The sequence below is a fragment of the Sciurus vulgaris genome (genome assembly GCF_902686455.1).
Source record: "Sciurus vulgaris genome assembly, chromosome: X".
NCBI classification, from domain to species: domain Eukaryota; kingdom Metazoa; phylum Chordata; class Mammalia; order Rodentia; family Sciuridae; genus Sciurus; species Sciurus vulgaris.
In genome coordinates, this window is record NC_136471.1 from 38535047 (window position 1) to 38549715 (window position 14669).

The 14669-nt window shown below is 38.1% G+C and overlaps 1 protein-coding gene across 1 annotated transcript; it reads left to right on the forward strand.

Moving 5' to 3' along the window:
* Positions 1 to 10419: 10419 nt before the first annotated feature.
* Positions 10420 to 12038, forward strand: LOC306650576 (protein C1orf43-like). The gene is given in 2 exon segments (XM_079122650.1): positions 10420 to 10872; positions 10875 to 12038. Coding segments are annotated over 2 exon segments (750 nt in total). The 5' UTR covers positions 10420 to 10529; the 3' UTR covers positions 11282 to 12038.
* The last annotated feature ends 2631 nt before the right edge of the window (positions 12039 to 14669 follow it).

Consider the following 14669-nt stretch of genomic DNA (forward strand, 5'->3'; position numbering starts at 1 on the left):
CTTAACAAGATCTTGAGCAACTCAGCGAGATCCTATCGCTAAATAAAATATAAGCAAGGGCTGGGGATGTGGCTCAGTGGTTATGTGCCCTGGGTTCAATCCCTGGTACCAGAAAAAAAAAAAAAAAAAAAGAAGAAGTAGTAGAACTCATAAAGGCAGAGAGTATAATATGGTTGCCACTGGGTAGGAGGTTAGAGGGAATGAGGAGATGATGGTCAAAGGATATAAACTTTCCGTGATAAGATGAACAAGTTCTGGGGAATCTAACATACAGCACAGTGTTAGACATGTTAATTAAGGCAATTGTGGTAATCATTATATGACATGCCTGTATGTCAAATCACCCATTATATATGTTGAGTATATTCAATCTTTATTTCACAGTTAAATATTTTAAATGAAAAAAGATATCAGAAGAAAAACATCTAAAATTTTACGCTGAACTCATTTCAAGAGTCTTTATTTACTCCATTTAAAGAATCTGAAACTGAAAAATCTTAGACAATACAATTATGAACGTGATTCACGCAAGAAAGATGAAGCTGAACTTCAATAAATAGAACCATTTATCAAACAGTGGATAAATAAATACACAATAGCCTCAGCTAATACAAACATATTTAGAGACAAGCAGACATTGTATACTCTCTAATAGAAGCAGACAACACTAGATATAAAGTAGCCTGAAAAAGAAAAAACAAATCTCTAGATCCAATCAAGTGTCTAGATCCAATTGCCATTTTATGGGAAACACAGAGCACAAAGGAACTGGTTAAACTGCACCATGAGAATGCAATCAGCAAAATCCATACTGTGGGAAATGCTACAAGACAAATGACCTAATTTCTTTGATACTTGCAAAAAAAGAAAGAAAAGAGATGGAGCGGTAGTTGACAAATTAAAAGACAGGCCATCAATCAAAATGTCCAAACTTTATTTGGATCTTATTTTGAATACGGTATATAAAGCATATTTAACATTTATGAGACAACTGAAAATTTTCACAGTTACAAGATATTTGATGCCATTAAGGCAATTATTATTCATGTTATACATGAAATCATTTTATTATTATAGTATTTTAAAAGAAGCCTGTTCTTTTAGAGATACATATTTAAAAATGGAAGCTGGTAATGAAGTATGATGGATTGATTACTATTGAGGCTGGATATTGAATACATAGGGATACATTATACTATTCTATTTTGTGTACATTCTAAATTCTCTAAGTTTTAAAAAGATAAAATATTTAATGCACCTATCATTTTTCTCACCAACCTTTTTACTATTAAGAGACCAACTCACTCAGTATCGTCAGATGAGAAAAAAGAAAACTAAGTAATATAACAAAGATTAAGAAAGTTCTATCCAGGTTCAGCGATGCTCCCCCATAATCCCAGTGATTCAGGAGGCTGAGGCAGGAAGATCACAAGTTGGAGACCAGCCTCAGCAGCTTAGGGAGATCCTGTCTCAAAAAGGACTAGGGATGTAGCTCAGTGGTAGAGTATCCCTAGGTGTTCAATCCTCAGTACCAAAAAGAAAAAAGAAAGTTCTGATTATTTTCCATAATGTCCCCCAAATGCTTAAAAATGCTACTTATGGTTTTGCTTCAATCACAACACACTATCAGCTGACCTACCAGGTATTCCCTCAATGATTTGAATCCTAGATTTGCCACCAATTGCATTACCTTTGTATCAAATCTAATCTAATGAACCTCAGTTTACTCATCTGAGAATAAGAATAAACAAGATTATGTCATAAAGTCATTGAGAAGATAATCTGCTAAACTTGTTTACAGCAGAGTACATTCTGGGAACTAAGATACATTTTGGGGAACAGTAGGGAGAAGAGCTTTGAAGGTCAAAAAATGAATTTGGATTGACTATATAATAAATATTCTAAGAATTTTGTGGGTTTTAGGTTTGTGGGGGGTTTGTTGTTGTTTGTTTTTAAGATGGGGCTCTGCTTAATTGCTGAGGCTGTCCTTAAATTTGTGATCCTCCACCTCAGCCTCTCAAGTCCCTGGAATTACAGATGTAAAGTAATCCAGATTACATGCCAGGCAGATTTTTGGTACTATTTCAATTTACAATGGGTTTATTTGGGATGGAACCCATTCGTAAGTTGAGGGACATAGGACTGTTTTCCTCAGGGAAGTAGCATTCTTTATAAAATTAAAATTTGTTAAGCAAACTTCCTCATACCTGAGCAATAAGGAATTCATTTAAAACACTCATTCCAGCTGGGTGCAGTGGTGCATGCCTCAAATTCTGGGAGTCTGAGACAGGAGGATCACTAGTTCAAACCAGCCTGAGCAACTTGGTGAGGCCCTAAACAACTCAGCAAGACTCTGTCTCAAAATAAAACAGAAAAAAGATGTAGCTCAGTGGTAAAGCACTCTGGGTTCAAACCGCCTATAAATAAATGGATAAATAAATAAATAATACAAAATCAATAAAGCTAAGCAATGCTTCAGTTTTTCTTAGACCACAGAGTTAGTCTTGTTATGTTCATTTGAGTAGCTCAGCCATTTCCTTCAGGTCACTTCATCACTGGTCACTTCCCTGCTCATCTAACTAAAATGAGGCTGGGGAAGGATAAGCTTTCTACATCTGGACTCCCATGAGAGAACAGCTGGAGACTGGGTCATCTATCCCCACCAACCTAACTGACTTTGGGTAACTGGAAGAGATCACTTACATTTGTGCTACCAGTTTAGCTGTTTAATTTTTTAAGTGCTGGAGATGGAACCAGGGTCTTTTGCATGCTAGGCAAGTACTCTACCACTGAGCTCACTCCATGCCCTGGTATACCTGTTTTCAAGAGAAGCTCTTCTAAATCTAAAATAATCATGGGACTTGGTGTATCAAACTTATTGTTTCAAGTAAAATGAATTCTATAAGCATTAAGCACTCTTCTGTTGGTGGTGGTGCTGGGGATGAAACCCTGGGCCTTACGCATACCAAGTTCACACTCTACCACTGAGCTATACCCCCAAGCACTTTTGCATGACAGCAAAAGATTGAATTATACAATAGAAAAAGAATGTTTTGTTTTTTAAAGGGTTATAGACTATAAAATGAGAGATTTAGAGCTTACAAAATGTCTCTTCTCAGATACACTTCTTTTTTTATTTAATAACTTTCTCAGCTATGTACATTTTCAGCATATTCCACTGTTAAATCAGATCACCAAGACAATGAAACCATTCACATTCATTGATTGTCTATACCGTGAAAGAATCACATTTTGCCAGTTATAAATTGTAACTATCTGCATCACTCTGAATTCCATTAAGGAAGTATTCTCAGAGATTGTTTTTTTAGCCTCTACATGTTTCTTGTTTAAATCTCTTATTAATTTACACCCCTGAGTCACCTCTTATCACTTCATATATTTAGTTTTGCAAAATTTGCCCCCAAGTAGTTTTTTTTTCTTAATGTAAGACCTTCCCCTGCCATACCAACATGCCGTCACCAGATGGCAGTTGCAGGCCACAACCCCCAGAGTTTGAGCCTCAAGGCATGAGCCGTGTTCAGTTGAGATGTGACGTTCTTTTTTACTTTACTCATAAGAAAAGCATATTATAAACAAATAATAACTAAATCTGAAAATAGTTTAGAGCAAGTGTCAAATGACTGAACTCTAGAATGAATTTTATTCATCAATGCTCAAACGTTATCACACAATCTCTCTTACCCCAACCATATTCCAGTGTTTCATTAGAATGCTAATCTTCATATCTATGATCACTTGGACTTAACTGTTCTTGACTTTTTTGTCCTCAATTTATAGTCTTGTTCCGCATACCATTACTCTACACCTGCCCTTGACTTAGTCAAGCATGCCATAGCCACCCTGCCCAACTATCTAAACTAAAGGAATGGCATTTTCTATACTCTCTTCATCTCCCCGCAGCTTTCTAGTTCTTCCAGTTTTCTCCCTTTCCCCCCCTTCAGTTAGAGATCATAATTTACTTTCCATAATCCCTACAAACTTATTGTTTTTTCCTTCAAGTTCGTATCTGAGTTTTTAAATTAGTTTTGTTTTTCTTGTGAAGAAGAATTTACATTGCTTCATTCCTGGATCTGACTGAAGCTTAATGAAAATAGTAATTGAAAAATGTGCATAAACAGCTCAATTCAAAAATGAGCAAAAAACTCAAATGTTTTTTTCTCTAAAGAAGATATGCAAATGACCACTAAGCATATGAAAAGATGCTCAACATCATTAGTCATTACGAAAATGCAAATCAAAACCATAATGAGATTCTTCTTTACACCCATTGGGATAACTATAATCGAAAAAATGGAAAACAAATGTTGGTGAGGATGCAAAAAATTGGAAGCTTTGTGCATTGCTGGTGACTGTGCAGAATATTTCAACTTCTGTAAAAAAGAGTGGGTCGCCTTGAGTCTCTCTTGCTCAGCCCACTCTGCTGTACCACATAGAAAGATATTTTCATCTTCACTTTAAATAAATCTGTACTTTGCCTGTTTTAAAAAACAGTTTGGTGATTCCTCAAACAGTTAAATATAAAATTAACATATGATCCATCAAGGCTACTCCTAGGTGTACAAAAAAAATGGAAGCAGGGACTCAAAACAATATTTGTACACATGTGTTCATAGTTGTGCTATTCACAATAACCTGCAGGTGACATAACTCAAGTTTCCATCAACAGATGTGTGGATAAACAAAGCATGGTGTATACAATGGAGTATTATTGAGCCTTAAAAAGGAATGAAATTCTAATACATGTTGCTAATATGAACAAATCTTGAAGGTGCTATGATAAATAAAATAAGCTTGGCATAAAAGGACAAATATTGTATAACTACACTTACATATCTAGAGGAACTCAGACATAGTGGCACATGCCTGTAATGTCAGCAACTTGGGAGACTGAAGTGGGAGGATCACAAGTTCGAGGCCAGCCTCTGTAACTTATTGGGACCCTGTCTCCAAATAAAACATAAAAAGAAGCTGGGCACAGTGGTGCACTAAGCAACTCAGTGAGACCCTGTCTCTAAATGCAATACAAAATAGGGCTGAGGCTGTGGCTCAGTGGTTGAGTGCCCCCGAGTTCAATCCCCAGTATCACCCCCCACCAAAATAAGAAGGTCTGGGGATATGGCTCTGTGATTAAGAGCCACTGGGTTCAATCCCCAGTTCAAAGAAGAAAAGAAATAAGAAAGGTTACAATAGTAAACTTTGCTATGTGTATTTAACACAATTTTTTAAAAGTGCCCATGGGCCATTATGCTGACAATGAAAACCTAAATAGAAATTGCCTCAATCTAAAGGACTATGTCATTAAGCAGGTGATTTGGAATGAAGGAAAAATAGCTTTACCTGGCTGTATCACAAACCTATCTATTCAGAACATGTGGTAATTCAGTCCAATGCTGAAGTTTGATGGTCTAGCAAACCATTTCTTCTCTTCAAAGTACAAGAGGCAGAATTAATTGATTTAACAGAATAAGCTGTTAAATGAAACATACTGGAGACTATGGTTTTGGGCTGGATTCCTGTGCAGGGCCAGACTAAAAATCAAAATGGAGTCACTCATACTAAGGCTCCATGTCACCAAACTAAAACTAAATTGTTAATCTGACCTTCTCTGAAATCAGGGGAATAGTAACAAACAAATTTCCAAAACAGGCCAGATTTACTCAGCAAAATAATAAAACTCTCTGCGCTTTAATCCTTACACAAATGTAACCTGAAGTAACCTGATGTGACCTGTTATTTTTCTATTGCTCTATCTCCTAGTCCCTGCTTTACAAGGAACAGTAACTTTGAAATGACCAATTCTTTTTTTATTGCTTCTTTTTTATTATTATTTTTTTTCAGTCCTTCACGGTCTACAAAGCCAAGCTCTTCTGCTTAGCCTATGGGAACATTTATTCTATTTTATGGAATGAAGAGTTGCCCAATTCTAAAATCCTAAATGAAGTTAATCAAGATCTTTAAATGGAATTTGTTGTGATTTTGTTTTTTGACAAAGCAATTTATAAGTTCCTCAACACGATTATGGTCTACAAGAAAATGCATATTGCTAATTATAAATGATTATCTCACATTTGGATTTTCCATCAGTTTCAGAATTTAGGGCTGTTAATTATGCAATACAACTTTGTTTATTCTGTGGGCTCTTCTCATTTATCTGAAACATTTTTGTTTTATTGTTTCTTGGGTATATCAGAATATCTCCTTCCTTTCTGAAAATTATCTAACCACTGTAGAGGAACCAGGGTACTCTATTCCTCAGGATGACAGGTGTGTGTCACTGTGCCTGGCTGTTATTTGTAATTCTAAAAACCCTGTGAAATAGACATTGATGTCTCTATTTTAGAGATTGGGAAACTAGACAACGGTTATGTGTCTTTGATCAAGGCCACCCAACTGCTAACGGGTGCACCAGGTTTCAAACACAAGTCTTTTAGCACTCATGTGTGGCCACCTTCAAAACACTGGCTTGTTGCAGACAAGCCATCTGAGAGTTTGTGCTGGTGCTAAAAGGAAGAACAATGCATTTCTTCTTCAAGAATACATTATTTGGGGTTTTTCCCTTTCAGTGGCCTTGCTCCATATTTTAATTTTTTTCCTGATTTAGTGCAGTTTTTCCTTGTAACTCAAAGGTCTCTTTACATCTATAATCTTTAGTTCTCAGATTAATGTTAGTATGTCTTATGGGATAGCTTTCTTCCTCTTGACCATGGCAGGAAAAGAAGTTAACCTCCTGATCAACTCAGTTAAACACAAGATGAGATGGGCCTTGGTTTTTTTTTTAATCCCCAACTATCTCCTTATGTAAATCCCCAGAGCCCAGTCAAGACATCTTTGAGGGCAAAACAAATGTCTTCTATGAATGTAGGGATAAAAAGTTTCCAGGAAGTCAGAGATCTCACCGGCTGCTTTGGGCCCTGCTGTCAATGAACAAGCAAAGGAATCAAGAACAGATAAAGAACAAGCAGATAAGGGAATTTCCAGTATGGTCTAAAACAAACTAACAAAGAAGAGATAAGATGTTTGCAGAAAACATAACCTTTGGATGTCCAAAGGGCTAGACTTTGACACAATCGTGAAGGAGGTTATCTATTTTCTCTCTTGCTCCATCTGAACTCACCTCTCCCCCTGTCACTCTACTCCTCCACCCTAAGTAGTTCCAGAACTACTTATTGAGTTAATGTATATCCAACCCTCCTAGCATGAGGCTGGCTCTTCTTTGACATGCCCTCAACATGTTTCATGTTCCATAGCATCCTCCATTCCCAGGTCAAAACTTATTCCTTCAGCCAAGTGTGGTGGCGCTCACCTAAAAACCCAGCAGCTCAGGATGCTGAGGATTGCCAGTTCAAGGCCAGCCTCAGCAATTTAGTGAGAACCTAAGCATCCCAGGGAGATCTGGTCTCTAAATAAAATATTAAAAAGGGCTGGGGATATGACTCAGTGGTTGAGTGTCCCTGGGTTCAATCCGTGGTACCAAAAACATAAAAATAAGAACACACACAAAAACTTGCTCCTTCCTATAACTGATTCCCACTTAGGAACTCTAATTAAACTCACTTGATCAATTTATCAAGCAAAGATGTCAATGATTAGTAATGATTTTATTTAGGACCCCTATAAGATTACACATTTGCATTTCAATAGGGCTTTCAAAATTTTTGGCCTGTCTTTCCATCTAAACTCTCTTCCCCTACTCTCATTTGTGAATTCATAAATTCCATCATAGCAGTGTTTTGGGTTTGTTGTTGTGTGGTATTGGGGATTGAACCCAAGGTCTCCTGCATATTTAGCAAGCACTCTATCACTGAGCTACATCTCTAGCCCTTTGTTTTGCATGTTGATTTTTGTTTTGTTTTAATACTGGAGATTGAAACCAGTGGCACTTTACCCCTGAGCTATATCCTCAACCCTACTTATAAAATGTTTATTTTCAGACAGGGTCTCACTGAGTTGCTGAGGGCCTCATTAAATTGCTGAGGCTGGCTTCAAACTTGCAATCCTCCTGCCTCAGTCTCCTGAGTAGCCGGGATTACAAGTGTGTGCCACCATGTCTAGTCATCATAGTGTTTTCTCCAAGACAAACAAGTAAGTTTGGACTGTGAAAGAGAAGGAACCAATGGGCATAAGAAATATGGCATTTGTTTATAAACATGAATGGAAGATTGCTTGCAAGCTTGGGAACTTCCTAGTTTGAAGGAGTCAGGAATTCAGCTGGGGAGACAAAAACAGGGAAAGTCAAACAACAGAACCCAAATGTAGTGGATCATTTGTATTAATTATTAAGAAAACCAGCTGACTGGAGTGATCTGGCACTCATTTAGCAGAAGCAGGAGGGCTCGGGGGAAATCCAAAAGTAGTATCTTCAAGGTTTATGACATCAATGACTAAATGGTGGAGAGTGGATGAGACAGTGACAGAGTCACAAATATACTGTCAAAACAAGCCCATAGCTATGCCATGTGCACCCATGAATCCCAGTGTGTGGTAAATTTGCTCCAACAGTAAGGATGCAAACTAGGAAGAATATATGGATAAACCACTGTCTGTTAAACATTTCCTCAAAACTGGTCTCAAAACTGGGGAGAATATATGGATAAACCACTGTTAAACACTTCCTCAAAACTGGCCTCCATCATTTCCCTGTGAATACATTGGAAGCAGAATTGATGGCTTTTTTAAAAAATTGATGGCTTTTTAATTAACTGTGTCTAATATCCAGATGGTAAGTTCAACAATTACAGAAAACAATTTCCTTAGGCTGTAGCTCTGAAATCACGACTCAGGAATCAATTTTCATAAACATACTCTGTAACACTATCGAGAGCAGTGATTCTCAACCAGGACCAAATGAGGTTGGAGGTTGTTGCTGAAGGGCATACATACATTTTTCTTTATTTCTCCAAACTACATAAACAAGACATAAAAGGAAAGCTGTGTGCATCCCCCAAACATGGGAGCAATGGTGAAATCATTCTAATTTTAGATTTTCAAATAACCTGAATTCCTGTCCAGGCTAGCTTACATATTTATTGCCATAGTGCCTTTCTCTTCACCATACCATAGAAACAGAAATTCAACCCATGCTTTTTCATTGATTGGTTTGTTCTGAGAGAGATCCCAACCTTTTAGAAAAGTTTCTGCTGTAAACTGAAATTTTCCTAAGTCTAAACTCTATTTCAGAAAGCTTATAATCCTATCTCTGAACCAGGTTGTGACATGCTCACTCAGAGATTTGTTGAATGCAAACCACCAGTTCCCATTAGATGAAGATAAGATATCCATCAGAACAGAGGGGATCAGGTTAGAGTAGGTTTCTCTGCAGGAGAAAAACAAGGGAAAAAGAAAAAGATGAGGTGGGTTAACATAGCCTCCCTTTCACCCTGGATAAGGTGGTAAAGAGACATATGATATGACAAGAACCTACAGGATTATACATGGAGCTTATACTTTCAAATGATGGAGTGCTCCTGATACTGACTATAGTCAAGGATATGTTATTTTATGTTAGTTATAGAGAACTTTCTCATCATGGCCTTCCTATGTTCCCCATTTAATTGCAACTTCATCTCATCCCATTTCCTTGCTTTATTTTCTTCCATAGCACTTACCAATACAAACTTTGCTATAAAACCATTCTGATTTGTTTGATTATCTGTTTGCCCCACTAGAACATAAGTTCCATGAGGACAACATTTGCCAACTTCACCATTGTGAAAAGATAACTTTCAAAAAGTAGCAAAATCATGACTATCATACATATATAAATATAAACACATGTTGAAATTTTTATTTAACTTGGACTGGGGTTGTGACTCAGTGATACAGCACTTGCCTAGCGCATATGAGGCACAGGGTTTGATCCTTAGCACCACATAAAAGTAAATGAACAAATGAAATAAAGGTATTGTGTCCATCTACAACCATATATATATATATAAATAAAATTCATTTCACTTATTAATAAGGAAATTGGTAAAATGTTACAACTAGTTAAAAGGAGAAGCCATGCTGGGCACAATGGTGCATGCCTGTAATCCCAGCTACTTGGGAGGCTATGACAGAAGGATTGCAATCTCCAGGCCAGCCTCAGCAACTTAGTGAGACTATCTGAAAATAAAAGATGCCCTTCAGTTGATGAATGGATAAAGAAACTGTGGCATATATATACAGTGGAATATTACTCCGCCATGAAGAATGATAAAATTATGGCATTTGCAGGCAAATGGATGAAATTGGAGGATATCATGCTAAGTGAGATAAGCCAATCTCAAAAAAATAAAGGACGAATGATCTCGCTGATAAGCAGATGAGGACATATAAGGGGGGGTAGAAGGGGTTAACGTTAGGGTTAGGGTTAGGTTTAGGGTTAGGGATAAGAAGGGTGGTAAGAATGGAGGAAGGAAATGGCCGGGGAGCTCCAGGGAACCCAGGCGCGGTTGCTTTGGCAGAGCCTGGGCTAACGAGGCAGGGCAGCGGGAAAACCCGAGCAGTTCTGCGCGGGGAGGGAGGCCATGGCGTCCAGCAGTAACTGGCTGTCCGGGGTGAATGTCGTGCTGGTGATGGCCTACGGGAGCCTGGTATTTGTACTGCTGTTTATTTTTGTGAAGAGGCAAATCATGCGCTTTGCAATGAAATCTAGAAGGGGACCCCATGTCCCTGTGGGACACAATGCCCCCAAGGACTTGAAAGAGGAGATTGATATTCGACTCTCCAGGGTTCAGGATACCAAGTATGAACCCCAGCTCCTTGCAGATGATGACACAAGACTGCTACAACTAGAAACTCAGGGAAATCAAAGTTGCTGCAACTATTTGTATAGGATGAAAGCGCTGGATGCTATCCGTGTCTCAGAAATCTTGAAGGCCGGCACCCCCGTTCCTTAATGGGCAAGAATTTCCGCTCTTACTTGCTAGATCTGCGAAACACTAGTACTCCTTTCAAGGGTGTGCGGAAGGCCCTTATCGATACCCTGCTGGATGGCTATGAGACAGCTCGCTGTGGAACAGGGGTGTTTGGCCAGAGTGAGTACCTACGCTATCAAGAGGCCCTGAGTGAGCTGGCCACTGTGGTCAAAGCACGAATTGGGAGCTCTCAGCGACAGCACCAGTCAGCAGCCAAAGACCTAACTCAGTCCCCTGAAGTCTCCCCAACTACCATCCAGGTGACATACCTCCCCTCCAGTCAGAAGAGTAAACGTGCCAAGCATTTTCTCGAATTGAAGAGCTTTAGGGACAACTATAACACATTGGAGAGCACTCTGTGATGGAGCTGAAGGACTCTCACTGCAGACTGAGCCAGACAGCCGTGTGTGCAAGACAGGCTATCTACTGGGCAGCCCTCAGGAAATCTGGCTCAGCAGGCCCAGACTGTGTTAGCCAAAGCTCATGTTGTGTTCCAGGGTTCTTAAAGCTTGTGTCTGAAAGGTCATTCCCCAACTCTTTCTTATAGGCATTTTCAGAGCCTCGGCTAAGGTTTTATTTTCTCTCAATAGAATTTTTTTTTCTATATTTGAATTCAGATGTCATTCCTGCTTCTGTCAAAGCTTCCTTAAAAATCTTCACTTGCTTTTGGCCATAGTTCACCTATTCCAGACTATTTAATCCCAAAGGTGAAAGGTAAGATATCTTCCATGTCTTTCCCATTGCACTCAGTTGAATGGGAACTGTTTGGTTTTAGGGTGTCTCAGAGTTGTTTGGGGGAAAAGGCAGACAGAATCCGGGATGGGGGTGACGAAGTGGGTGGTATGTGGAACAACTTACTCTGGCACTCCATTTAAATCATAATGTGTTGAAATATTAAAACAACTTTCCTCATGTGCAAGGATCAGCCCTTCCACCTTCATTCAATCCTCTGTTGTGAATAAATGAACAAAAGGGAACATTCTGACACCTATGGAATAATCTTTGCCAAGATACAAGATAGTATGAAGGAATGGTTTCCCCTAGTTAAGGCAGTGTGCTGGTCTTGTTTTAAGGATTAATTATTTAATAAAATGAACTATTAATAAAAAAAAAAAAGAATGGAGGAAGGAAGGACTGTATAGAGGGAAAAGAGGGGTGGGAGGGGTGGGGGGAAGGGAAAAAATAACAGAATGAATCAAACAACATTGCCCTATGTAAATTTATAATTTCTAATTAAAATAAATAAATAAATAAAAAGTTTAGGGATGTTGCTTAGTGGTAGAGTGTTTGCCTAGTGTGTGCAAGGTACTGAGTTCTCACTCCCATGATACTGGGAGAGAGCAACAGAGACAGAGAGACAGAGAAGCAAAAAAACAGACACAGATACAGATAGAGAATATTGAAATGGGAGGCAAAACCAGTTTTTCCAGGAGAAGAACAGAGCTGTCTCTCCATCTTCCAGAATTAGATTTGCCTGTCTTTAGACAAGCATTAAGACAGGAATTATTTTGTACCATCAAGATAATAGTTATCTTCAATTTACAGGGTTGCAAAATAGCCACCATCTGGCTGGATTAGATAACCCTGAAGGTGTGCTATGGATGATGCATAGTTTTTCACTGATGTCCATAATCCTCCCTGCACCACAGCAGTGCCTGAGTGCCTGGCACAATGTGGATGCTTCAGAGGGAAACATGAGGGCCAATATTATCGACATGTGCTTAGTTCTTCAAAGCAAATATTTGGACATCATCCCTAATTGCCCTCTCACTCACGCTGCCCTCCCTCCACTTCCAGTCAGTCATTGCATCCTATCAATTCTACCATCTTCCACTTTTCTCCATCCCCCCACCACTCATATACTGCAGGCCCCCAGCAATCTCCCCTAGAATACTACAACAGGCTATTTACTCCCATTTCCATTCCTTTCTCCATCTCACACAAAGTCTGTTCTCCTATAGAAATCATATCACTTACATGCTTAAAATTTTGTTGTTTCCCTCAGAATAATCTCTAAGGTACTTAGAATCTCTAAGGTTCTTCTAACAAAGAAGAGAATAAAAAGGTCAAAGACAAATCACCAATTTAGCATAGCTGCAGGTGCTTGATGGTTGCTGAATTAATTCAGTGTTATTCAAAGCTGGTTCCACCTAATCATCTTTCCTCTGAATGCCTTTTTTTGTTATAAGTAGTTGAGTCTCTAATTTCTACTTCTATCTTTTCTACTTGGAACTCAGACCTTATTTTTTAAAAAAGAAAAATAATACTAGGATTCTGTGAAAAGTTTTTTGTTGAATCTAAGGTACTAGTATGTTGATTTCTAGTTAACACTTCTACTCTGACACAGTCTGACCTAATCGTATGTTTACTTCTCCCCAAAGGGAGATTCTAGATAAACTACCAAAGCCATGAGTTGTTTCAATGAAAAGTACAAGCCAATATGCTAGTACAATAGAGGGAGAAATAATTTATAAGTTAACTGAAGGTGGCTGGAATTGATCTCTCTGACTTCACTATTACTGATGTTATCTGGTATTTTATTTTCTTTAGAAGGAGACTGACAGCTAAAGAAGGCTTCAGAACCAAAAGCTAACATGCAGCCTGGCTCTGTGTCTATGTTATCTCCAACAGTTCATTTTAAAATTTTTGTTGACAGGACTTGCTCCTTTAATGACTGTGCATGAGAACTCACCAAGGACAGAAAAATACCAGTTTGAAATTTACTCTCAAGATGCCCATCACTTGGCAGTAAAATTCAGTCATTTATACTTAGCAAAGTAAAATCATTAAGAAATAACAGAAAGCAGTGTAGTAGGACCCTTTTAGAAAGCTGGGAGTTCATATAAGGCTGAAATTAGAAAAACTGTGAAATAAATCGTTTGCTTTGGTGACTTCTAGCTTTCCTTCATTGTCATATGTCCAAAAATGCTTCTTCCCATGCTGCCCTGCCACATAACTGGGTGTCTTTTATGTGTCAGCCATAAGAGATCTGACTTCCTTGGACACTGTCTTGTCCTTGGTTTTCAATTCATCCTTGCGCAATCAATATTGACACTTTATGGGCTTCTCAATGAACTTGCATGTTGGGAAATCTAATATACTCCATATTGATAAGGTGTAACTCACTATATTATTTAATTCACCTTTCAAGGACACTTGTATTTTCCCACTTAAATCAAAGACTAATAACAAAGGTACATTTTCAATCATCAACTGGATGACCTCTGGGGAGTTACAGTCCTTCCCACTGTTTCTTAAAACATGAAAAAGATACCTACTCATTGGCACAGCCAATGATTAACAATGACATACCACACTGGCTCTAAAATTTTCCTGTCTTTTGCCTTGTTTTAAAATTCAAGTGCAGAAAAAAATCCTGTTAATTCTGAGTTCAGGTTAGTTAGATTCAGGTCAATCAAGGTTTTACTCTAATAGAATTTACATAATGTGGTGACTTTCAGCTGTGAAAAAAAATTTGACTAATCAGTTGTTAGCCTGTAATATTGATTTAATGACCTGTTTGAATGAGTCACACTAATTGAACTAAACTGTGTTGTTTACAAGAGCAGCTGATAGTGAAAATAATGTGTCCTACATCCTTCTACCAACATAGGCAATATAGCTTGTTTTATTAAAATTACAAATTTTATTTTATTAAAAATTTAGAAGTGGCTTTTATGAACTCCATTTTGAATGTATATTAACGTTTAAATTTTACTTCATTTAACGTATATATGTCCTTTTATACAT